Here is a 27,034-nt window from a genome sequence, read left to right as displayed (position 1 = left end):
TCGTGGTACATTGGAAGGAGTGCTTGATTTTATCTGTGAAAAGGAATCCGAAGCAGGTACCCAGGAGAGGTAGCGTCTGAGCTGGCATTTGAAAAGCGAAGAGGAGTGTGCCAGCCAGACTCTGGAATAGGTGCAGAGATGGTGTCCCAGACATGTGACATGTGGGCAACACGGTCCTTAGAGTTAATCTACAGATGGTCAGGAATTACTGGAGCATACTATTACAGGGAAATGGTGGCAAAAAATGAAGATAAAGGAGTACGCACACACACACACACACACAGTTCAAATCCAGGAAATCTCATATGTCACCTGATAACATTTGAATAGTATCCCATGGGCAGTCAGGGGCCCATGAATAATTTTAAGTAGGGAGAGACCATGTTTTGGCTGTGTGTTTTATAAAAGGTCAGCTTGCTGGTCATGTGTGGGATATACCGGGACAGGTTAGAGTCTAAATGTGAGGGGATGAGTCAAGGTCAGGGAGGACATGAGCTGAAACTAAGGTTGCAGTATGATGGGAGTAGTGGAATTGGCAAGAAAAAGATCTGAGAAGGTGTTTGGGGGGGGGGGTAAGGTATTGGGCAGAGAGGTGGTTGAGTCACATTCTTGGCTTGAACCTCTGATTTGTGGTGACATCAGCCCCCATAGGCAGTATCCACAAAAAGATGTCTGGCACCTTAATTTCCTGTTTCAGCCAGCACATACCAAACTTGGCCATGGCTTTCTTTGAGGTACATCATCTTGTTAACAGTGACTATGCTTTCAAGTGCCCCACCGAGTTCAACCTGCACCGTTTCCCTAGGAGATAAGTAATAAATTGTTCAAAAGAATCATATCTTCTGTAGGACATAAATCCTCAGGGAGTTGCCTAAGGTCGGAATTTACCCTTGAAAATCCTATAGGGAACTTCTGAGTTGAAGACTGTTGTACTCTTTCTCAGTAAGCCTAACAGAGCCGGTCTCCAACCTTTGCCACGGGAATAGATGCTGTTTCCTCACTTGAGCACCAAATTGGAGGAGACTTGGCATTTGGACTCCTGTTGTATCAAAAAATGCAAACCTTTGGACAGGAGAATTATGCCAAACCCATTGTGATATGCCCTTTAAGAAAGACATGAGGAATGAAGGAACAGTGGCTGGCAGGTGGGGTGGGGGGTGCCAGTTCCTAGTTCTTTCTTCACACTCATTGGCATATGAGTGTTAGGCCCTTGAACTAAATAGAAAACTTCTCTATTTAAATCCCCCCATTTTCATCATTGACATCATACACATTAATTGCTCCCACGATGTGAGATTTGCATCTCCCTTTTTCATACATAGAGTATGACACACAGTCTGTGACTTGTCTGAAGCTAGAACAAGTAGTTGACAGATCCAGGGCTTAACGTATCCTGGGTCTCAGATTCCAATTAAATGGAGTCAATCTTACAAGTTACCAATTTTTGTTATAGAATAATTACTCCTAATGATAGGAAATTGGAATGAATGTTTTGCCAAGAGGATATAGGAAATTATATTTACTTTTTCCTTATAATTTGATTCTACCCAATGAGCGTGATATGTAGAAAAAAATGTTCATTGAGGGAAATACGTTTAGTTGAGTTTAGGTTAATCAGCATCCAGTGAAAATAAACAATTGGTTGCCTGTTTTAAGCTGAATAACATGGCTTGGCTATAGTGCATTTGGGTGAATTCAGGAATTTATTTTATCGGCTTTCCCAGATAATGATTTTGTGCTAATAAAATCATCAAGAGATGGATTTATAAATCATACTAAACTGGCAGGAGCGCTACTGGGCATAAAATGAAACGCTGTTTTTTTATTAATTTCCTGGGTTTCTCTGACCAACAACCAGGATCATTTTCTACTTAGGATATCTGCTTCTGTTGAGCAGTTACACTTAGGAGAAAAATTACAGATCGGGGGTTTCTTAGCATGAAATTAGAGCATGGAATTCAGCACTTTGATCAAGCAGTGTTATTCTGTTGCCCTTATTCACCTGAGAGATATTTATGACTAAAAGGAGTTATTTAGAGCAGTGATCTCCAAAAGGCTTTCTCTCCACCCTTTGAGGTGTATAGTACAATCCCTTGGTGCATGGAAGAAAATATTTGAACTTCAATTTATATTTACTTTGTAGTTTGCACTTGAAAAGGTCAGTTATGTGTGTGTCCATAATAATCTACATTATATAATTTATAAATAGGAAAACATAGGATGGTTGTGCCTTTTTAAAAAAACTGATAATACCTTCTTAAAAATGTTTGAAGCCACTGATCTGAAGCAGTTTTCTAAAAATGGGCCAATGATTAGATTATTCTGGGAATTTTTTTAAAAGTGCCGATTCCCAGGGCTGCTCCCAGAAGAGTCTGGTTAAATAGGTCGGTCTGGAACAGTGGTTATCAGACATTAGTAGGCACCAGAATCACCTGGAGGTCTGGCTTGTTAAAACACAAGACTCCAGGGGCACCTGGGTGGCTCAGTTGGTTAAGCATCAGACTCTTGGTTTCAGCTCAGGTCAGGAACTCGTGGTTTCATGGGTTCAAGCCCCAGAGCTCTGTGCTGGCAGTGTGGAGCCTGCTTGGGATTCTCTGTCTCTCTCCCTCTCTCCCTCCCTCCCTCCCTCCCTCTCCTTCTTCCTCTCCCTCTCCTTCCTGCCCCTCTCCCTCTCCTTCCTCTCCCTCTCTCTCCCTCCCTCTCTCTCTTCCCCTCCCACACTCATGCTGTCTCTTTCGAAATAAATAAATACACTTAAAAATAAAAAAATCACAGGACTCCACCCCAAAGTTTCTCATTTAGTAGGTTGGGGGCAGGGCCTAAGAATCTGCATTTCTAACAGGATCCCGGGTGGTACTGCTGGTCCAGGGGCCACTCTGAGAACCATTGCTCCAGTGTGGGACTCAGGACCCATGCAACTCCAAAGATGAAGTGATAAATACTGGTCTAGATTTGACCGTCTTCTCCCCTAGATGGTTCCTGCAGATACCCTATCATTTCCTTCCTTCCTTCCTTCCTTCCTTCCTTCCTTCCTTCCTTCCTTCCTTCCTTCCTTCCTTCTTCTTCTTTCTTTCTTTCTTTCTTTCTTTCTTTCTTTCTTTCTTTCTTTCTTTCTTTCTCTCATTGCTGTTGCTATGATAGAGGCAGACAGCTGTTTTTCACACTATAGTTTTCAATATTGGTGTGGACAGTAAGAGGACCAGTGTTAGATTCAGGTAAACTTGGATTCATAGGGAGTGGTTTAATTAAATCCTGTAGCAACTCTATAAAGTTATTCATTGATAAGTGGGAAACTGAGACAGATCCCTAATGATTTGGATGTGTCTATACAATATTTGGGAATAGAAATGATACTGGTACCCATTGGGGTAAAAAAAAAGAATTTAAGATCAATAAGAAAAATGCTTTGTTGTTTGTTGCGATCAGGCCTTTTTAAAAATTAGGAATCAATAGATGGATATGAAATGAAGTATACAGTAAGTATAATAAGCCATAGACACTTTAAGAGCAAGACAGCTCATTTCCTTTGAATTATATAAAATATATCCTTTGGCAAATAGCACTTTTTACAATAGAGCTTAGCATTAGCCATTTAAATGCCTGTGCAATGTGTAAAAACTACTTGCTGGATTAAATTATGTAGAAGAGCATTTCTATAATGCTTAGTGTCTGATTCACTAACCGTCACCGGGGCACTCAAAGTTTAAGAGGCTTCATATACTTGTATTGTTTGGCAGGCAATTAAATGTAGATGTCACTGGGATTGATTTATAAGAAGAAAGCAGTGGCTTCACTATGTTGCTGCAGGTTTGTTTCTTTAACTCTTAAAACAATTATGTATATTACAGCTCACTTTCTGTTTATCGTTTGAAGTGTATTAATTTCTAGCCATTTACCTGACAGTTTTAAATTTGAAATAAGTGGATAGGACCACCTGAGATTACACGTATTTTAGGAAAATAGAACATATAACATTAATTTTCTTTGTGGGGTGCATTAGCACTAGTTTTCGATTCGCCCGCTCTGTAGAGAGACCCATTTAATACTTTATGCATTTGGTAAAGGCTGCCTTAAATGGGGTCATTCTGTATTTAGAACAAATGAGAAAAATGTTCCAGAAATCTCCTCAAGGAGTATTGCCATCTTTTCACAAAATAACTTTAAATGGACTGTAATTATACAAGAACTTGATTGCTAGAATATATGAGTCAATTTAACCTGTTAAAGGCAGAACAATTCAAAATGTGTGTATATCTTAGAAGTAAGTTTATGAAATTAACATTTGATTGTCCTCTACTGGCTTCTTAGAGGAGCTTATTTGCAATGCAGTTCATGCAACAATCATTATATAAATATTACACATTGTTTACTTATTGAGGTGCATTCAGAGTAAAAATGTGCAGATTGGAAAGAATATGACCTTTGGACTCAGACATTGGGTGAACTGCTGGCCTTACATTGAACTCTGTGTGACTTTGGGCAAGATAATTGACCACTCCAAACTCCCATTTGTAAAAACTGGGATGTATCAATGAATTTCCAGGCAGGAGACAGAAACCACACAGTAATTTGAACAGGAAGAGTCTCATATAAAGAATAATTAAGTAGGGGCACCTGGGTGGCTCAGTTGGTTGAGTGCCAGACTCTTGATTTCCGTTCAGGTCATGATCTCACGGTTCATGAGATCCAGCCCTGAATAGGGCTCTGAGTGGACAGTATGGAGCCTGCTTGGGATTCTTTCTCTCTCCTCCTCTCTCTCTGCTTCTCTCCTGCCTATGCTCTCTCTCTCTCTCAAAAAATAAATAAGCTTTAAAAAAAAAGAATAGTTAACTATAACAGTGGATTGGAATATAGGAGATTGGCTAGTACGAAGTAAAGTGAGCCTTAAGAATAAAGGAATAGTAGATATGAGAGGCAGGCACTGGTCCAGGGAAGTAAGAGAGGAGTCAAGGAGGAGATCCTTCTAGAGCTGACATCCAGGGCTCAGTGGATGGTAGGGAAGTTGCTGTGGGGCCACACGGATGAAACCTGGAAAAAATGGGTCCTCTAGAGTAGCAGGGGAAGCTGTTCATGGGGGCATTCTTCTGGTGGGGGGCACTCCCCTCAGAACTGCAGCAGGGTGCTGGGGTAAGTTCCTATCTGCAGGGTACTGCCTACCACCGTGCACCAGTCGAGCTGGACACTGGGAAGCCTCCTGCGTCGTGGGCCTGGTGCTGGAGAAACCTTGTGTGCTGAGGGGCCTTCCCTGGAGCCCTGCAAGCCCCCCCCCCACTGCCCCGCCTTCCTCTCGGAGTGCCTCTTCAGAACCCTCTACTGTTAAAGCTCTCTGTCTTACCCACAGGGATAGGAATGTAGTTAGAGAGCTTGGATATAGTTCTGCAGAGCAAGAGATGAGAAGTGAATTTAGAACTGAGAGGTATTAGATTGATAGCTGGCATAAAGGATATCAATGCTTGCCTTTAGGGGTTTTAAGATTAAGTAATACATGTAAACATATGCATGGTTTTGTTACGTAACAGTTTCTTTGAATTGAGACAAATGTCTCCTAGTGATTGTGCAGAGCAAATGAGATAATGACTGTGTATTGCCTTATGCAGAATCTGACTGGCATGGCAGATGTCCACAAAATGGTAGCTGTTAATACCAGAGAACTTTGTAGATCACAGGTTGTACTCTGCCTTAGTAGGGTTCTCATGTGGTGGTGTTGATTAGTAACTTCAAGCAAAATAAATAGTCCTAGGTAATGGTTCTCCTTCCCAAACCTTAAAGACGCCAGGTAGCAACCTTTGAAGACCTTGAAGTCAGGTTAGTAGATCTGGACCAGCCTTTTACAAAACCAGATAGAACAGAGATGATATGTATCAATGTAACTCAGAGATAAATTTGGTTTGCAAAATGTACATGTATGTGTGCTGGGTCAACATGTCATGACCCATGTGGGTTACTGTGTATAGAATTGTGGAATCATTATATTGTACATGTGAAACTAATATAATACTGTATGCTAACTATACTTCAATTATAAAATACTGCTATAAACGATGGGCACTAACTCTTGTCAATTTATTTTCTTTTGTCTGCTCTCCAGGCCTGGCACTTTTGTAGGACATAGGTGGTCATATGAGAGATCTTTTGAGGTTTCCTTTGGGGAAAAAGTGGACCATCCTCTCCTTTAGAGCTTATGTCTTAATGATATCATACTATTCTTGGATCTACTGAGTAATTCTTTATTACTCCAAAGGAAAGAAGAAAGATAAATTCCCTTCAATATGCAAACACAGTATTTTATTTTCATAGATCAAGAATGACCTTTATAGACAACTAGTCTTGCTATCTAATTATTGCCCCCAAAAGAGTTCGACTTTTCTAAAGCAAAAACCATAATTTGTGGAGACTTAATTAACATTTAACCAACTTATAGTTTTCAGCCATAATAAAAAATGAACATGTTCACTGATTTAGTCATATTTGTAGCTTATTCATCTTGGAATACACCAGGATGGGGCTGGGTGCTTTGTGGGGGCTATATTGAGATTGTTTTCATTGATTAAGTGGATATTACCTTGCGCTTCTTTTAAATGTGTCCAGCCAAAATTGTTGCAGCCAAATTCTGCATAGAATTTTGGGGAATTCATTACCCATTTTTCTAAAAAGCATTTATTGGGTGCCTACCATGTGCCACTTCTAGAGATTACCAAGATGACTAAGAGTTACAACCAAAGTTACTTATCAGCAGAATTCCTACTGCCTTTCATGCACCTTTCTTTTAGAGAGAGAGAGAGAGAGAGAGAGAGAGAGAGAGAGAGAGAGAGAGAAGGAGGGAAAGATCTGGGAGAGGGGGGAAGGGACAGAGAGGGGAAGGGAGAGGGAGAGAGGAAGAGGGAGATGGAGAGAGAGACAGAGTGTGAATGATGACAACCAGCACCCCACCTGGCTTGCATCACCTTTCCTCCATCTTGCACATGACTTTTGGTTTAGTACTGATTTCCCTCTGCAAAAGGAAAATGATTTAATTTGATCTGATAGAGGAATATGGTCCAGCCATGAGCTTTTGGGCATTAGTCCAAGTAAAGACAGTTCCCGGGAGACCTTGGCAAGTCCCTTGCTGGCCACATCCTCCTACGTTCCTGTACAGAAACCGTGTTTTTCTGAAAATCGAGGATATTTATTTTTGGAAGAGCTTCATTTCATTGCATTTTGGGAGACGTTGCTTCCTTATCACATTCTTCATTGTCCCCAGAGCATTTACTTGAAAAATCTATCAGCTCTCTCTTCTTTGCTCTTACATGTCTCCACGGAGGAGCCCACAGGAGTGTGCCTGCATGAATGCTCACGGCTCTTCACCTTCCAAGGACACACACTTCTTAATTTCCAATTAAATATTCCAGTTATTTGTAATGAAATGAACCCATGAGGGTCATTGTTATAAGAAGGACTTCAGAACTAATGATAAACAGGTACTGGTTGAACATGCCTGACCGCATGATACACATTTGCTCTCTTATTGAATCACCAGAAATGCCATGTGAAAGATGTGTCATCTGCATTTTATAGGTGGAGAAACCAGGATTCAGAGATTTCTCTAAGTGATTTGTCTACAGTCACAAATCTAGTAGTGTAAGAAGAGGGATGGGCCAGATGTTTGACCCCGTTTGCTTCCCCACTGCACAGAGCTGCCTTGAAAACCAAAATTTAATTGTTGTCTCCTTAATTGATTAGTTTAATTCAGATGTAAACACCTTAATCTCATCTCATTTTAGCTCAATAAACTACCTTTGCTATTTTTAGGGTCTCAAATCTGTTGGATGAAGCCAGTGGTGGCTCTGAAAATTGGTGTGTGGGGGATATATCTTGGGGCAATAGGAAATTCATACTGTATCCCATTTTCCAATGGTTTGATAATCGTACATGGGTCCAGAAAGAACCATATCATACATTTTATGTTTCCTTTCAAGTGATAAAAACAGCTTTATGTAATGGGAAAGTATATCTTTGCACCAGGTTTTTGTATCAGCCTTTGGGGTTTGCTATCAGCCATGCATGCTTTTGCCTTTATATTTGGTTATATCTTCAGTGCCAATGGTGGTTTTGTAAACCAGGTCTTTAACCAGCTTCGAGTTGTTTTGTGGATGCCGATAGCTATGTTTCACTGTTCAAGATTGCACTGCAGGACTTTCATCAAAGTGCTATCTGTGTTTCCAAGGGGGGACCCCGTTTCTGTCAAAATTCATGGTGGTTTCTTTCTGTCTGAATATTATTAGTGTTACTGCTGTGTGAGCTTATTCCTACAGTACCGAAGCTATTTTCTACATCAGAATTAGGGTTTGCAACCAAGGGAAAATATTTCTCCTAGATGTTTGCATAGTCTTCTAACATTTCTTACCCCAAATTGGAAAGTTGTTAGTATTATGTGCTCTTAACCAAATCCACTTTGTTTCTGAACTTGTTAAAGCTGAGTAGGAGGGAAGTATAAATTACCAGTTGTTGTCAAGGTGAAATATTAAGTTAGTGCTGTATCTTTGTAATGAGTTTCTGTTTTCAGTGGAATGTTTAATTGACCAGTTCTGTGAAAGTTTCACAGAAGACAGTTTCCAGGGTCACTAATTTCACTGTCATGCCTGAAGCTAACAACTAAGACAAAGCTAGAAAGCTGGGAGAGACCTAAAGCAGTCTGAGGTCCCTTGACTCTGCCCTGTTTAACATTTTTTAATCAGTGATTTGGAGGCAGACATAGAACGTGTGCTTATCAAGTTTGCAGATAATCCCAGTCTAGGTAGGATGACTAATACCTGAATGGTAAAATCAGGATTCTAAAAGCTCTTAACAGGCTGGAGTGAGGCATGGAAAACAATGAGATGGGATTTAGTAAGGATCCATGTACAGCCCTGAGTTCAAATTCGGGAAGTCTTATTGCAAGAGAGGGGAAATAGCTCAACAGCAGTGGTATGAAAAAAACATACGGGACTTTAGGCTTGCAGAAGCTCGGAATGGACCGCCACTCTGCCTTGACTGTTGAAAGAGCACGAGGTCCAGGGAAGCAGCCAGTTGAATTCTGGCTCCAGTACTGGGAGTCATTGTTCTGGATGAGTGCTGATAACTCTGGGACTAGCCAGAGAACACCGGCCAGGGCAGTGAAAATCTGAAAGCCTTCTGGTAGGAGGAACTGAGGGGAGCAAAACATGTTTTGCCTGGAGAAGTGAAGACTTAGAACATGACAGCTCTTTTCAAATAATCAGCTTTCCTGTGTGAGAGCGGAGACCTTTTTTCCTATTTCTTCACAGGGTACAGCTAAGATCAATGAGTATACATTTGAAGAAGCAGAGTTTGGGCCTTTTTAAAGTGGGGGGTTTGTCTACAAGGTAGGGATGCTTTTCTAAATTTCCTGAGTGCCTCACCGGTTCAAAGCTGTTGATCTGTCTAGAAGCTTGTAGACTTGACATAAGCATTTGGATGGAAGTTGGCCCCAGGTGACCTCTAACATCTGTCTTTACCTCTGAGTTTGTACAATTGCTATTTTATTTATTGTCTTGCTGCCAGACATAGTATTATTGCACTGCAGACATGGTGCAATAATGTTCTTATTTTTGTGTTGCCTTGACCAGAGCCCTAATTCTCCTCATTGGCAAGTAATTGTAAGTAATACTTTTAATGAATATAACTAATAGCGTTATATAACGGACATTAGAATTTTTATAGTAATTAATATGACCAGTAAAATCACTCCCTTTTGCAACGTGAAACATTGGTGAAAAGATTTGATACCGTACCAATTCAAAGTAACAGGAGACATTGAAGAGGATGTGGGCGGGACTGAAAATCATCAGTGTGCCCCACGATGCTGAAAGAGCTGAACTGCTTTGTAAAATTGCATTTGCTTTTATTCTTTCTTTCTTTAAGTAGCTTCATTTCTAGCACCAGAAGTAAGCAGATGTTTACCGCATGGTTAGTTTTGAACTTATTCTTGCTGTTAAAAAGCGTGTGGACTGTAAGCAAATTTATAATCTGTTTTACTTTTGAGGCCTCAAATCTCCAAAGTGTTAAAGTGAAACCTATTTTTACCTTAGGTTTAGAATAATCCTTAGAGAGTATGTTTTGCAAGCTATGTTCATGGTCTCTACTGTATTTTTTCCCCCTGACATTGTGCCAGTATTGCGGTGAAAGCCTTTCTCTTTTCATTTTTTTTGGACACATCATGATGTGTTTTTATTGAAAACACATTGAATGCCTAGGGCAACCCTATTAAAGTTTTGAACATAAGATCAATTATTCCAAATTCCTGCAAATCTGGAAAATATGAATTATAAATTTGCTCAGGTCTAAACTTTCAATTGGATTATATGAACACTGGATTCTTTGGAGGGAGAACAGTACAGTGTAGCAGTACTGGCAAGGCATGGTTAATATTCTCGATTAACAGTCAGCACTTAGGGCACAGTAGGGTCAAGTTCCATTGTACCTGAGCACAAAGGTCAAATCAAATTTGGTTCAGTATCAAGTAGGTTTACAGTGACCTGCAATCATCATAGCTTGTTCCAGAGGTCTGTTTGGTGCTCACATCGCTTTTCATTCTTTTACATTTTAGGTGGTTGCCTCTTTGATGAGCCACATAGCACATGTGGATATAGTCAGGCCGAAGATGATGACTTCAACTGGGAGCAAGTGAACACCTTGACCAAACCAACTTCTGATCCGTGGATGCCCTCAGGTTTGCATGTAGTTTTAAATTTTCTTTTTTAAAACTGAGAAATTAAATTTTCTTTTTAAAATCAAAGCTTCACAGGAGTCTTAATCACAGTAAATAATCCTTGGGTATTGGTGGAATGAGTGGGGATGTTGGTCTTTGAGTGTGGCACTTCAAGGTGATTAACTGGTACATTCCCATTGTACCATAGTCCAATTAAGAGGACCAGTGATGATGTACAAAGAGTTTACCTTTGTATCTCTTCCTTTCAAGTTTAATTAAAGTTTACTTCCTTTATCTTTGGGTGCACCTGAGCTAGATTAATGGGAATTCCCCAGTTGATCCTTTTCCAAGAAGTAGATATGGGAAATAGATGGATGCCTCTTCTGGCAAGTGTATCTAGTGGATGGAACTCTAGCTGGGAAATCCAAACAACAAAGTCTCCTTCACAAATGGGAGACCTTGGGGAATAACTTAAATCTTGTCGCCTCAGGGGCTCACTTGGCACCAAAGATAAAATGGTGATGCACACATGTGGATACTTTTTCTCTGGAAGAAGTGCTTAATAAATTTTCCCATGAGTGAAAGACATTTGTTCCATGGAACACCAACAAGAATTCAACTTCCTGTTTTGAAGGAAGAGTAGGGAGTTGGTGACGAGTGAATGTTAATCACATTGAACTTGATCATTTTAATGACCACCCTTTTCAGGTGGTGTGTTGGACATCCTTCTAAAAGGTTAGATTTGCTGATTTATGTTACAAAGGGGTGATGAGTATGCTGGATTCAGGATTCAAAATGCAAAACATTGTTCTGATTTGGATTTTAGATAAAACACATTTTTGGACTCTTGGTAACTGTAAAGTTCTTCAGTAATACACCCAGATGGAGCAATAATTGCATTGAGTAGGTCATCTTATAAAGGTAGCTTTTCAACAGGAAGTAGAGTTTCATGTTGTTCTTCATTACGCATTAACAGGATGCCCACCATGTTCTTGCCCTCTCCTTCGCACGTTTAACTTCTTATAACTTCAAAGAAGGGGACACGGAGCTTCTCAGCTCTATGGCTTTGCTGGACTTCAAACGATTCTAGCTCTTGGTTATGTCCCCTCCGCTGACATTCTCCTTTCCTGTGTCTCTTTTTCTCTTGTACGTGTGTATGCTTTTGAATATGACTTGTGTTTGAAACAGTGGTACTTGATTTGTTTTTACAAATTTCAGCTTTTGCTCTCATGCTGGCCAGTGAGTGGGGAGGCAGCACTTCTTGTGCAGGGATGGCCTTCCCTAAACAGGCTTTTCACCCCAGAAGGCCTTTTGGGCATTGCCTGTTCTCTCCTGAGGATCTAGCCTGTGTCCAGAGAGTTGGGGGATGGCTGAGGCCATGAGAGGGTGCTCAGATTTAGTCCTGGGAGAGTTCTCCACAAGAGTGACTCGGGCTTTTCTCATTATCTTCTAATATGGTTTTAAAAAAAGTTGTAATTTTTCACATTAGGCAGTAGAGGTAATTATTGTGGTCCTTTAGTTTGAAGATGGTCTTGGAAAAATTGACTTTTACAAAGGAGCCCCAATATTGCAGTATCTCTTTCAGCCTTCACTGGTTCTGTTTTTGTTACATGATGACCTACACCCTTCTATAAAGGGAGGGAGAGGTATCATTTCTTGCCATCATCTTGTCCTTCAGTTCTTTCTGATTTCCCACAGTAGAATCTCAGGCCAAGATGTCCAAGTTCTAAATGTAGAAAGGATGGGTTCCTAGCCTAGGCCATTATAAAAATGGTAATAAAGATCAAAGACCAGTTGTATCCTGGAACAATTGGTTGGATAAATGAAAGAACAAAGAGGAAGCAACTTTGCAAACTTCTGGCTTTTCAAAGCTCTTCTGCCTTTGGAAGAATGAAATGGGGGCATTTATACATTCTGCTTGAATTTATTCTGCTTCCACTGACTAATGGAATACTTAGTCCTTTGTCACTTGAGATCTCTGAAGGTTATGCCTTCCAGCTTGTTTGTCAGTTCCATCTGATTTTTGATAGTTACAAATGTGTGCCCTCAACGGCCATCCCCAAACAGAGTGCAGGTCACTGTGGCGATACTTGGGTGGTTGGGTGTCTGCGGGCCTCTGACAATGTCAGTGGGCATGGGTCCAGATGAGATTTTTGAACATTGGTAGTTATTCCATCAGGCTAACTAAGTTTTTGCTATAACATAGGATGGTATTTTTTCCCTCCTGTTCATTAAATGAACTTTAGCCATTAAAAAAAAATTCCTTTGAGCACTTTGAGTATATGCTAATCATGATGCTGATTACTGTGGGGGATGAGAGATTATAAGAAATGAGTCTTTCTCTCTAGGAACTTAGGTGGTTGGGAAAGAGAGTTACAAAAATACAATTAGGGAACAATCTAATTGTATTTTTATATAATTGAGTGTTGTATAGACTCGCAGCGTTTTAAGAGCAGCAAGCCCTTATGGACTGGTGCTCCGCTGACCTATCTGCCTAAGGTGAGAAGTTAAATTCTTAATGAAATTTTATCGTTAGAAATTAGGAAACATCATCGTACAAACTTTGCATATAGTGTCCTAAGGTATGGATTTTAAAACAGAGTTTCCCATGTGTTCAGACCTTACAGCCATGACCTGCTTTAAATGCTATTTAAGTTGCAAGGGTTTCTTCTCCTCCTTTTGCTTTAATGTGTATAACATGACTTATCTATTTCAAAAACAAATTCCAAGGCTGGCTCTCTTACACTAAAACAAAATTAGTTTTATGAATTTGTCAGTGTAAGTGGGTGGCAAAATCAGATACAACCAAAGCTTCCTGAGGGTTAATTTCTTTAACCTTTGACTCAAAATATTATTGGGCTGGGGGCACCTGGGTGGCTCGGTCGGTTAAGCATCTGACTTGCTTTCGGCCCAGGTCACGATCTCATGGTTCCTGAGTTCAAGCTCCATGTCGGGCTCTGCACTGACAGTGCAGAGCCTGCTTGAGATTCTCTCTCCCTCTCTCTCTGCCTTTACCCCCTCCTACTTGCTCTCTATTTCTGTCTCAAAACAAATAAAAATAAACTTTCAAAAAAAAAGATTAAAAAAATATTATTGGGTTTTTTCTCACATGTGTATTTGCGTGTGTTCCCTCGTGCATAGCCTGGTTCTGCGATGCCTTAGACCGGAGGTTGGCCATACTATGTCCCACAGGCCGGATCCAGCCTCCTGCCAATTTTTGCATGGCTCGAAGGCCGAGAACGGTTTTTATTTTTTTCAATGGTTGAAAAAAAGATCAAGATAATAATAATATTTTGTGACATGTGAAATTCAAATTTCTGCATCCATAAACAAAGTTTTACTGGCACACAGCCTTGCCTACTTGTTACATATAGCGTGTGACTGGTTTCAAGCGACAATGGCAGAGCCCAGAACGGACACTGTGACAGACACTGACTGTAGGGCTCACAAAGCCTAGATGTTTACTGTCTGTCTGGTCCATTATGGAAGAATTTTGCTGACCCCTGTCTCAGACCATTTTGACATCAGCCTGTAATTGTTGCTTTGGACTCAGTTTATATTGTTACTGTTTTCTGTATTCCTGTTATAATTACTCACAACCAAGTACTATTTCACATTTTCTTTTACTTTCAGGTGATATAGTTTCCAAATATTGGGCCGTTAGAATCAGTCAGAAAAAAACCTATCATGATGAGGGGTTTTCTCTATCTTTCTCGTAAATTTGCTTTCTTTTTAAAAACCGTTGAGATTTTCTTTATTGTTTAATGTCATCATCCTTGTGGGCCTATTGTGATTCTAATAAGCAAATAATCCATCAAGCTGGTTTTTAAAATTATGACCACAAAAGGCTACAATTTGTACTTTACATTTGCTCTAGTTAAAATTTTACTTTTTCTGGGTCTTTTTTTGACATTGATACTCCAGTGTATGTAGGGTTTGTTTCTCTGTATCTTCACATGTGAGGTTATTTTTAGCCATATTAAAAAAAAATTTAAATACAGTCTGGAGCTTTATATAAGCTGACTTGATAACTACTCTAAGGCTGTGACATTGGTCCTGGAAATACATATTTAGGGCAAATAAATACCAAATGCCATTTAACTTTTTATATTTGAAGCTAATGCTTACGTTACAGATTATACTTTTGCAGCTAGCTCTGAGCCAATTTGTTTGATGGTGAAACTATGCCACTCATAGGTTCTCTTTACTGGTGAGTGTGAGGTTCATTTCCTATGGATTGGTCTCCACTGGCAATGGGCAACTTTCTTCAACTTTATCATAAGGATTACTGCTTTGAGTGCAAGAGCCTTTGATTCAGTAACCAAATAATAACCTGGTACATTTTGTTAGCCCTGTTGTATTCTGTCACTCTCTGTACTGCGGCACATTGTATTATCAGAGTAGATTAAGACGTATTGATTAAGAAGTGTTTTTTTCATACAAAAATGCCTGCACAGTTCGACAGTATTTGATGTGTTTATATTTTATTAAAGGATAATAGTTGCACCTTCATGCTCCAGTTCTATAAAATGGATATTTAAGAAGTTCTATATCTGATGTCTAAGAAAATGCAACTTTATTTCATATAAAGCATTAAAACAACCAATCTATCCATAATATTAAAAATGTAATCGTAGCTTGTAAACATGGCCATTTGATACTAATAATATTGATGTTTATTTATACCTGACTTGGTCCCTTTAAGAAATCATAACTCTAGGGGCGCCTGGGTGGCTAATTCGGTTAAGTATCTGACTCTTGGTTTCTGCTCAGGTCATGATGTCCTGGCTTTGTGGGTTCAAGCCCTGCATCGGGCTCTGTGCTGACAGTGCGTAGCCTGCTTGGGATTCTCTCTCTCTCCTTCTCCCTCTCCCTCTCCCTCTCCCTCTCCCTCTCCCTCTCCCTCTCCCTCTCCCTCTCCCTCTCCCTCTCTTTCTCTGCCCCTCCCCTGCTCTCACTGTCTCCGTCTTTATCAAAATAAATAAATAAACTTAAGAAAAACCATAACTCTACCAGGGCTGTAATTAAGTGAATTTGGTTTCCAGTGCCAGGAAAACTTGACACATTTTCCAGGTGGTGTAGCACGTGACCAGGGGAAGCTCATATAGCCTTCCACACTTAGTTTATATATTGCACACTGGGAATGGTGGTGTTTCTGATCTTCGTGGAGATGCTGTGACTAAGGATTGCGTCATTCCTGCGGGTGCCCCTGTGAAAGGCAGAGAGACGGAAGTGCCGGACGGAGGGGCAGTATGCATTCTAGTGTGATGACCCAGAAAATAGAAAAAATGACTACATCTGTTTATGTGGAGTCAGTTTCACATTTGGGAAAGATGACGGATTGACAGACAAAGGAAGTGAAGTTTCCTCTTTGGGTGCATTCGTCAGGCATATTTACCTCTTGCTAGGGAAGTCTTCCGCACGTATTTGCACTTCAGGGCTTATGCAAGGTTTAGTGAGTGATGAAGAGGAGACTGTGGGGTTGAAAAGGCATTTTTCCTCCTTAAATTTCAGTGTGTATCTAGTGAGTAGTATTTTTGGCACAGAATATTCAGACAGTTGTCTAATTATCTCATTCATTCTTTGAATCTGTCAACATTCAACAAATATTTACTTAACACCTGCGATGTGCTAGGCATTGTTATTCATCACGTTGGGATTCATCACTCAGCAAGCCAAGTAGAGACCCCTCCCTGGTGTCCCTTTCAGCCTCAGTCTGGTAAGATCCTTCTTGGATTGCTCAAAGATTATATCCTATAAGACCACGATTTCCCTCATTTATCAATGACTTTCTGGAATTGAATACTTAAAAGGTAATACAAAATTCAGTTCATCAGACTCGGCACACTATATAGCATCAAATTTAGCTTTCTTGTATACTTTGTCCCTTAGGAAAAAAAAAACAAAAGCAAAAAAAAAATCTGTATTGGAGGCAAGGGGCAGGCAGTACCCTCTGATCATTCTCCTTTATCAAACAAAGAAATCGTGTACCTGTGAATGACTCAGCAGTTGACAAAGTTTGCTTCCTTGCTGTCTGTCTTTGATCCTCATGATGACCTTGGAAGATCCAGAAGCATTTATCTCTATTTTATACCTTAGGAGACTGCAGTTCAGAGAAGGCATTTTTGCTTATTTGTTTTTGTTTTTTAAAGTTTATTTATTTTTGAGAGAGAGAAAGCCCAAGTTGAGAGAGAGAGGGGGAGAGAGAATCCCAAGCAGTCTCCACACTGTCAACACAGCCCGTTGTGGGGCTCGGACCCACAAACTGTGGGATCATGACCCAAGCTGAATTCGGACACTTAACAGACTGAGCCCTCCGGGCACCCCTGAAGTTCAGAGAAGTTAAACCTGCTTCAGGCTTACAGATCAGAGAGCCAGCCCCCCGTTTTGCTCTCCCGCGCACCGTGGAGCAGTCTTCCCACATGAGCACATGCATCTAGTGAGGGGATAGATGGTCTTCATCCCAGATGGAAACTTTCTGGATCTTCTGAAAATGGACATGAAGGCTTATCCAATGTGAGGGCTGCCAGCCGCACCGGGTCAGCTGTCACTTCTGTCACTTTGTAGTTCCTGACCTTGGGCACGTTCTTAAGCTCTCAATTTCCCAGCCTCCTCATTTGTAAATTCGTAGTAATATGTGTTTGTAGAGTAACTGCCATGGGCCTGGCTGTCTGAGCTGGAGCTGCAGGACAGAGTCCCCTTACTGATTGCATCCTGTGGAGGAGGAAGGCAGGAGCTAATAAATAGAGACACACACTGATGTGGGCACGTGCTAAGGGCTGGAGAGAAAAGCTACTCCAGGATCAGGGTCTTCCAATTGATGGGAGCAGCTGATAGTACCAGCCTCTCTGCGGGGGCTGATCTGGAAGCAGAGACTGGGATCCTTTTAAGGACAAGGAGAACATGGAGGCTGAGTGATCTGGGCAGAGAGAAGAGCAGGAGCCATGACTGGGGGCAGAGGTGAGCTCTGCTGGATGGAGCGGGGTGGTCAGTCTTACAGGATTCCGAAGGCTGTGGAAAGGTGTTTAGAACCTGCTTCGTAGGGTTGTTGACCAGGTGAGACAAGATGACCCACTTTACGAACTTAGTCTCATATCTGGCCTAGCACGACACGTAAGAAATTTCCTTGTTTTATGATTGTTAAGTAATTCTTCAGGAGCAATTTGGTATGAATTCATCCCGTAGCTTAATTTGGATTTCTGAGCAAAGTGGGCAATCAGACCAAGTTTTTATTTTCTCTTCTAAATGGTATCGAATAAGAAGCAGTAGATATACACCTTCATATAATCTTCTTTTTTTTTTTTTGACAGAGAGAGAGAGAGAGAGAGAGAGAGAGAGAGAGAGAGAGAATCTTAAGCAGGCTCCACAGCCGGCACAGAGCCTGACACTGGGCTTGATCTCATAACCGTGAGATCATGACCTGAGCTGAAATCAAGAGTCAGATGCTTAAGCAACTGAGCCACCCTGCCCCCTGCCCCCATATAATTTTTGACTGAATTAAAAAAGCAAGCTGAAAGAAATCCATTAAAATATTGTCAGTATTTATTTCAGGATGGGAGGATGGGGGTAATTGCCTTATGTTTCTAATTTTTTTTAGGGGTGGTCATTGAATTGGCATCCTTTGAGTTGATTCTGAATATTCTGAATATTTCCAGTCACAGAACTCAGAAAAGAAAAACAGTTTTGCTGTCCTTGGGAACCTGATTCAGATGCCCCATAGAGGGGTGCCTGCCTGCCATCCAGACGTAAGATAGTCATTGATGGACACTCCTTCCTACATTTTACTCAGATTGCCTTGGTGAAGCTTGGGATGGCTTTCTGGTGAGCTTTTTTTTTTTTTTTTTTTTTAAGTTTTCTTAATGTTTATTTATTTTTGAGAGACAGAGAGAAACAGAACATGAGTGGGGGAGGGGCAGAGAGAGGGGGAGACACACAACCTGAAGCAGGCTCCAGGCTCAGAGCTGTCAGCACAGAGACCAATATGGCGCTCAAACTCACGGACTACAAGATCATGACCTGGGCTGAAGTCAGACACTTCAACCGAGTGAGCCACCCAAGGCACCCAGTTAGCTTTTAAACAGTAAATGATGAGACACAGTGAGAGAAATTGGACTGGACTTGTATTCTCGCAGTAGTTTCTAAATTATAAAATTTAGAAAAAATGACTTTAGAATGTAATAAAAAAATACCCCTTTCAGATCAGTGATCTGAATGGAGAGTTCTTAGTTAAACAGATGGGGCTCTGGGTAGCCTCACTTTAACATGGGTGCAAACAACATAAAATTTACCATGTCAACCATTTTTAAGGGTTCCTTGGCATTAAGTACACTCACCTTGTTGTACAACTATCTCCTCCCTCCATCTCCAGAACCTTTTTTTTTTTTTTTTTCATCTTCCCAAACCAAGACTCTGCACCCATTAAACACTCCCTCCCCATTCCCTCCTCTGCCCAGGCCCTGGCTACCACTATACTTCCTGTCTCTGAATTTGACTACTTTGGGTCCCTCATATAATTGGAATCATATAGTATTTGTCCTTTTGTGTCTTGGCTTACGTTGCTTGATGTACTGTTTTCAGTGATTCTGTTTTTATACGCATAGACTTTCAAGTTCAGAGCGGTCTTTTTTTTTTCCTTTTTTAAGTGTCTTGATTTTTTTTTTTTACGTCTATTTATTTTTGAGACAGAGAGAGACAGAGCATGAACAGGGGAGGGTCAGAGAGAGAGGGAGACACAGAATCCGAAACAGGCTCCAGGCTCTGAGCACAGAGCCCAATGCGGGGCTCGAACCCATGGACTGCGAGATCATGACCTGAGCCGAAGTCAGACGCCCAACCGACTGAGCCACCCAGGCGCCCTTAAGTGTCTTGATCTTTAATGAGCATTTCATGAGGGCCAGGGGCCATTGTATTATGTATGATCGCTAATTTCAATCATTTATATTCAGTGTTCAACAAATGTCCTCCTTTAAATTTGTTCTAAATTCTTGTCTTGGCTGATTGGAAACTGCTACAAAACCAAGAACAGTGGCTAGCTATTTTTTTTTTTAATATTTGCTGAAAAAGATACAAAGGAACCTGTATTTATAAATATGTGTTTTCAAAATACCTTTACTTCTTGCTCGATTTCCCATAAAATTGTACAAGACGACATCATAAGAGTTATGTGAAGCTGAGTAATGGAATGAATAGGCAGGCCAGTCATGAGAGGTATTGTAAATCTCTCAGAATCTGGGGGCGCCTGGGCGGCTCATTCGGTTAGGTGACTGACTTTGGCTCAGGTCATGGTCTCGTGGTGAGTTCCAGCCCCGCCTCGGGCTCCATGCTGACAGCTCGGAGCCTGGAGCCTGCTTCCGATTCTGTGTCTCCCTCTCTCTCTGCCCCTCCCCTGCTCATGCTCTGTCTCTCAAAAGTAAATAAACATTTACAAAAAAATGCAAAAACAATCTCTCAGAATCTGAGTAGAGGAGGGATTCATGAAGTGAGGTTCACATGGGGCAGTAGCGCGATGGGGCAGTTACTACAGCCAGCCTGAGAAAGTCATAGCGAGGAGGTGATCATCTGTCATGCATCGTGTGTTCTGTGTGCAAGGCCCCCTGGAGCTGGGCACAGCCGAATTGTTGGAAAAGAGCTCCGCTCTGGCAGAAGAGCCAAAAGGCGGGCCAGGGGGCTTTGATGTGAGACTCTGGGACCCTGTAGGTCTTTGGAGCACACATTCCTCACTGGCCTGCAGGGGGTGGTGGGGTAGGGCTGGGCTGATTTGAAAACGGTTTCTCTAGAGACCAGAGAGCCTGAGGCCTGAGGGAGACTGGCCACTGGGTCTGGGGCTGCCAAGCAGCCGCTCTGCTTTACGGAGGGCGGGAACTTTGGGTCATATGGGTTGGGTGTGGGCCACTGATATACTAGCTTGCATAGCCACTGGTAGGTTAAGGTTGCCCTTGTGCAGCACGGTGGGGGGGGGGGGGGTAGCGAGAAGCTTGGAAATTCTGTGTGGCCCAACCGCCCTGGTTCCCCCCAGTCTCCTCTTGCTTATGGAGTCACAGACACAGGCTCCTGTGAAGTGCCTCCGAGACCTTCCGTGATTGAAGGAATCAAATAGAGGAATAAATTCTCATTTTTTTTTTAAAGTGTATTTATGTATTTTGAGAGAGAGGCGGGAAGGGGAAGAGAGAAAGGGGAAGAGAGAAAGGGGGAGAGAGAATCCCAAGCAATCTCTGCTCTGTCAACACAGGGCCCAATGCGGCTCACAGTTCATGAGATCGTGACCTGAGCCGAAACCAAGAGTCAGAAGCTTAACAGACTGAGCCAGCCAGGTGCCCCGAAGAGATGAATACATTTAAATAAGAAATGGTTGAGCTTGAATTATTCCTTTTACCTGAAGACCAGGAAGAAATGGAAGGCCTCTTTTGGAGCCACAGTTGTGTCTGAGGCCCTGAGCTGTAAGTTCTGGGCCCTGAGGGTACAGCTGTGAACAATGCCCAGTGCTCCAGGAGGCGTCGAAGTGGCGTGGCCAGTGCTCTGGTGGGGCCGGGCCTCTGCCCAGACAGAGCCTGGTAGGTGAGGGTGAGCAGAAGGCCCCCAGGAGGAGGTGCTCCGAGAGGGGCCATGAGAGCATGAGGAGTGAGGCCAGAGCAGGTGGGCATGCTGGGCGGAAGGAACATCCTGTGCTGAGGCAGTGAGTGGAGTTTGGGCAGCAAATGCACTCAGGAGGCTGCTCAGGAAGCTTCAGAGCATCAGGGAACAAGCTACATCATAGCCTGGAGGGAGAAAGGCACTCAAAGGCTGTCCCGAGCTGGTGAAGATGCGAAGCAGAGAGGCAGTTTGTTGATTGTTGAATGTGCGTGTGCACACGTGTGTGTGTTGGTAGAGTGTGCAAATGTGGGAACATGTTAACAGTCGTTAAGTCTGTGTCCAGTGTATGTAAGTATTTACTGTACTACTTTTTCAACTGTTCTGCAGTTTTCTAAGGAAAGATTGCTGTGTATGTGGGGACACAAGGGGCATCGGCGTGAAGTACCCCAACTCGGTGCCATGCCAAAGCCATCATTGTACAGATGCAATTTAGGCAGAATGCTGTCCTGTCAAATCACATTGAAGATATTTATATTTGTATTTTAGAAAACTAAGTTGACCCATGTCTTCCCTTTCGGAGCTTATCAGGATGATTCCTTGGTCTCTATTGGAGAGGTTTAGAGGAGCCGATGCACTGATTGAGAGTGACTAACTTCAGGGATGTAATTTTAGGACTCTCTAAAATAGGACACACGCTCTACGCTGTGGTCTTATGCCTCAGTGAGTGTACTAAGTATAAAGATCTTTATCCTATTGGTAGATATTTTGGTGGCTAGCTGAAACTTTGCAAGAAGATGCACAAGGAATTATTAATTTTATTTTTGGATACATGCCTGCATTCATTTGTATCCTGTCCATAATATAGGGCTGAATACAGAAAAAATCATACAGCATTTTCTTGGCAAATTCCATGAAATGATTGTGCAGATCATTATTTTAAATAAGTGGCCTTTAATGCATAGTTGGCTGATACTTTATTCTGGAGATTGTGATAAATTATATCTTAAAGTGATGTTTAAAAGCTTAATGGTTGACAGAGAAATAAATATGGCTATTTAATTCATTGTCTGCTGGACAATCATGATACCTCTCTCTGGTGGGTGGACAGATTGAGACAACTGATAATGTCTACACGACTATAGCAGTAGTCTTAAATAGGACATCACTGGAAATGAGTCTTTCAAATGGCCCGTCCTTATTCGTATGCTTTATGTTGTCTGATATGGGTTTGTTTCTTAATTTTATTTTCCCTCGTTCCTTTTAGGGAACTTGAAAGAGACATCTTTTGTATTTACTCCATTACCCATAGACAACGTACAAAATATTGGAATCCTTGGCATCAGACTTGGAGACATAGACGGGTTTCGATTCAGTGCATTTTAAAGCCGATAGACACAAGTGACGTTTCTGGTAGTCATTCTGGGAAATTATGAAATACCTCTTATAGCCATTCCTTTTCATGCTGTTTTCTCCTTCCATCTCTGTTGACTGTGATGCTCATCCTGTTAAACACACATCTTGTGGAAATGGAAATGGAGTCACCTCCCCAGTTGTGCTTTATAAACACAACGTGCCTTAGTTCCTCCTGATGGTCCTGGCTCACTGTGGAGTGACAGGCTGCAATTTGCCAGCAGGTCAGCGACTGAGCTGATGACAAGTGACCTTTCTAACACTGCAATCAATGCTTGTTATTTGGAAAACAAAATGATACAGTTTGTATTTTTCAGGAGATGGGTCATTGGGTCAGCCCACCATTGACATGTGGATTTGTTACTTGGGCTGGGTGAGTCAGTTCAGACAGGAATGTTAATTTATTTGAATTGATCTTGGTCTTGCTCTTATGAAACAGTGTTGGGCATTTGTTAGTGGCACGAATTCTTAAAAATAATTGGTTTTACACATCAGTCAAAGACTTTTGGAAAGCCTGTTTTACGCAATGGCATCATATACCAGCTTAGGCAAATATACCATAATATGTTTTGTTTGGATTTAATGTTTCTTGGTTGTCTTGAAAGAAAATCTTAAATATGTGAACTCATATGTGTCATATTTAAATACTCTTTCTCCATGTGTTTCCTGAAACGTGTTTCATGAGGCCCCATCAGTACATAGTCGTGAGGCTGAATAATTTCTGGAAAAGATGCTGGGAAGGTATTAGCTGCCCGAAGAGATAGCCTTGTGGTAGTGTTGTTGAATAACTGCTTTCGGCTTTCACCCTCTAGATACATGGGAGGGTTGTGTGTTTCTGTCCCCTTTGATTTAGATGTGGCTACACCTGATTTGGCTGGTGAAATGTGAGTAGAAGTGACATGTGTCACTTTCAGGCAGAGCTTCAGCAGCCAGTATGAGATTCCCCATGTTCTCTTTCCTTTATCCTGCCTTGCTAATTGTGGAAGCATTGGGATGCTTTTAGCCTGGGTGCCTGAGGGAGGAAATGTAGCAGTGACTTCTCCTCCCCACATATACGTGCACGCACACACTCACTCAGCTGACTCCAGGGGGGCATGTGCCTGAGGGAGACAGAAACTTCTTTGTGTTCTGCCACTGAGATTTTGGAGTTGTGTGTTGAGTGGTTCTCAACCTCTCTGGTCTTAGGGACCCTTGACATTCTTACATAATATTTTTTTGAAGTATTTAAAGAGCTTTTGTTCATGTGGGTATTTTCTGTTTATATTTTCTGGATTAGAGATTAAAGCTGGATTAGAAATTTTGACAGCAGTGCATAAGCATACATTCCGTTAGCCATCGGAGCAGTGATGGACATGTGTTAGTAATTGAGAACGAAATGAGGATAATGAAGTAAAATAATGTCATATTATTATTGTGAAAGCTGCTTTGACCTTGTGGATTCCTTGGGAGGATCTCAGGGATTTCAGGGTCCCTGGAAGACACTTTGAGAATCATTGGCCTAGACCATCTTAAGTGAAATGCCTACCTTGGCAATTTAGAATTAAAGGCTCTCAGAGGACTCTGGGAGGAAAACAAGAAGGGAAAATGATTGTGGAAATATTGCCAAAAAGATATCTCTGAGTGTTAAAACTCACTTTTTCTTTTTGAATAAAGACAGTATAACTACTTCATCCTTATTACTGCAAGGCATTTATTCGTTATACCAAAAAATACCCATTTAAAATAAAATACTCCCTCCCCCCCCCCCCCAATCACATTGTACAAAGCCACGTAACTGTGAGTCTTACAAGTTCTCTGAAGGTCTAGTTTCTGAAATGTCATGCTCTAGAAAAATTTGAAAGTAGGATTAATATCATATATTTGAAATTGTTTGGGTGGAGGCATTCTGGACCACAGAAGGTTGGATAAAGTGAATTATTTAAACTTAATTGTATGTAGGGAAGTTATATAAAATCATTGGTAATGCTACTTCTGAGATTTGTAACTGTGGAACTGTCATATTTATTGTCATGATAAAATAATTTCAACTCCTTTTATTATGAAATGTGCAGTGACAAAGTGATATCAAGATGGCTGAACATTATTCAGGGATACTTGGAAATTGTGCTTGATAGAAACTACATATGAACTGATAACAAATCCTGCAGGTGAACCTACCAGTCCTATATCTCCCTGATATCAGTACCCACATTTATGTAAGATAACACATTTATTTCCAAAGATATGAGTTCTGACAGCATTTGCTAATATTTAAAAGGCATGATAGATAAACATTTTCTGAGTTGAGTGTTAACATAGCCACGGGAACAGTTATCAGGGGAGTTCGGTGATCTTTATAGATTTGTTCATCTATTATAGATAGTTAATACTTAAGCTTTAGGAAGAAGACAGAAACAGATGACCTTACTGGCTCTTTCTAGCCCTAGGAACTTTTCTTGTTCGAGTAAATACTCATGAAGCACCTGCTGTGGGCAGGCACTGTTTTTGTATCCTAGAAGATCAAGACCATCATGGATGACCTAAGAGCAAGGAGGCGATGTTCTTTTTTATTTTTTAATTTTTATTTTTTTTAATTTACATCCAAGTTAGTTAGCATATAGTGCAACAATGATTTCAGGGTAGATTCCTTAATGCCCCTTACCCATTTAGCCCATTTCCCCCTCCCACAACCCCTCCAGTAACCCTCTGTTTGTTCTCCATATTTAAGAGTCTCGTATGTTTTGTCCCCCTCCCTGTTTTTATATTCTTTTTGCTTCCCTTCCCTTGTGTTCATATGTTCTGTGCCTTAAAGTCCTCATATGAGTGAAGTCATATGCTATTTGTCTTTCTCTACTTTCGCTTAGCATAATACCCTCTAGTTCCATCCACATAGTTGCAAATGGCAAGATTTCATTCTTTTTGATTGCCGAGTAATACTCCATTGCATATATATACCACATCTTCTTTATCCATTCATCCAGTGATGGACATTTGGGCTCTTTCCATACTTTGGCTATTGTTGATAGTGCTGCTATAAACATGGGGGTGCATGTGCCCCTTTGAAACAGCATACCTGTATCCCTTGGATAAATGCCTAGTAGTGCAATTGCTGGGTCGTAGGGTAGTTCTATTTTTAATTTTTTGAGGAACCTCCATACTGTTTTCCAGAGTGGCTGCACCAGTTTGCATTCCCACCGGCAGTGCAAAAGAGATCAAGGAGGCGATGGTTTACTTGAAAGACCAAGTATTAAAATAGAATAAAGCACTGACCAGAAGAAAAGAAAATTAAATTTATGAAGTGGCAAAGACTCACTAAGGATTAATTTCATCTACTAATTGCCTACCTGTTATTGTGCCTTCTGAAGCCTGGGACTCTAGAAAGTCCCTATTCTTTGGAGTCCCCCACAGGCTGGGAACACTTCAACAAGGCTTCCTGAGAAGATTTGATAGATGTAATCAAGAGCCGGAAGTGGCCATCTGCCCACTTGTTGTAGCTGGCATCCATAGCCGCCCCCATTAGGTTGAAGATGCAGGCTTCTTCCTTCAGTAGAATTGTATGAAGGGAGGGGCTGCCTTCACTGAGCCCTTCACAGAGAGAATGTCTTTATTAAATGCCTGCATTTGGCTCATGCCTTGTTTTCCCTGCCACTGAAAAGAGAAATGGCATGTTTCAATTCAACCTTTAAGTAACAGAAGTATATAGTTGTGATTGGTGTGACCAGTCACACTTTGTTGCGCCTGCCACAGGATAGTATTTTCTTTTCTTATTTAATTTGTCTGATAAGATTTTCAGTAAGCATTTTCAAGTCAAGTCGCACATCTAATTTGGGTAATTCCTTATGTCCTCCAGCAGATGGAGACGTGTAATTCGTTGCTTTTTTAATTGGATGGGCTGCTCTTGCCCCAGGTGACATTGCTCCACTTCTCTACTTAAGATGCAGGGTCAGATTTTGCAAATGAGCTAATGAATACGCCCTCTGCACTTCTATTCCTCCCCTCTTTTGGCCCGGTTAAGAGTTCTTATTTATTTTTGCATTTCATAAGATCTTCATCATTACTGACCTTCCCCAGTGGCCTTTAATGACATGTCCATGGCAAAGCAAAGAGCAGAGAGCCCCCAGAGCTTCAGGGGAGCAGATTTAAATCCTCTGTGATCCTTTCACACCACAGCCTACCCCGTGTTTTGAGTCAGAGTAAATCCCAGAGGTCAGATCTTTTTTCAGGCAGCAGGGTAAACTTTGGTTCCAGATTTTCTGAGGGCAGCGTAGAGGGTAGAGAGAGGCTGTCCTCATTTGCCTCTACATACCCACTCGCCCAAAGAGAGGAATTTTGAAACAGTATTAGTTTCAAGGGATCTTCTGATTTAAGTGATTTTTTTTTCCTCTTTCTTAC

The 27,034-nt window shown here is 41.3% G+C and overlaps 1 protein-coding gene across 5 annotated transcripts in view; it reads left to right on the top strand.

Moving 5' to 3' along the window:
- PTPRM (protein tyrosine phosphatase receptor type M) overlaps positions 1-27,034 on the top strand; it is a 787,775-nt gene that overhangs the window by 185,294 nt on the left and 575,447 nt on the right. For all 5 annotated transcript variants that reach the window (XM_027068512.2, XM_027068514.2, XM_053205687.1 and 2 more), the window contains exon 2: positions 10,583-10,705. In XM_027068512.2, the coding sequence (XP_026924313.1) occupies positions 10,583-10,705 (123 nt within the window). The remainder of the gene's footprint in view (positions 1-10,582; positions 10,706-27,034) is intronic.

The sequence above is a fragment of the Acinonyx jubatus genome, chromosome D3 (genome assembly GCF_027475565.1).
Source record: "Acinonyx jubatus isolate Ajub_Pintada_27869175 chromosome D3, VMU_Ajub_asm_v1.0, whole genome shotgun sequence".
NCBI classification, from domain to species: Eukaryota; Metazoa; Chordata; class Mammalia; order Carnivora; family Felidae; genus Acinonyx; species Acinonyx jubatus.
This window is presented reverse-complemented; position numbering and strand designations above follow the sequence as displayed.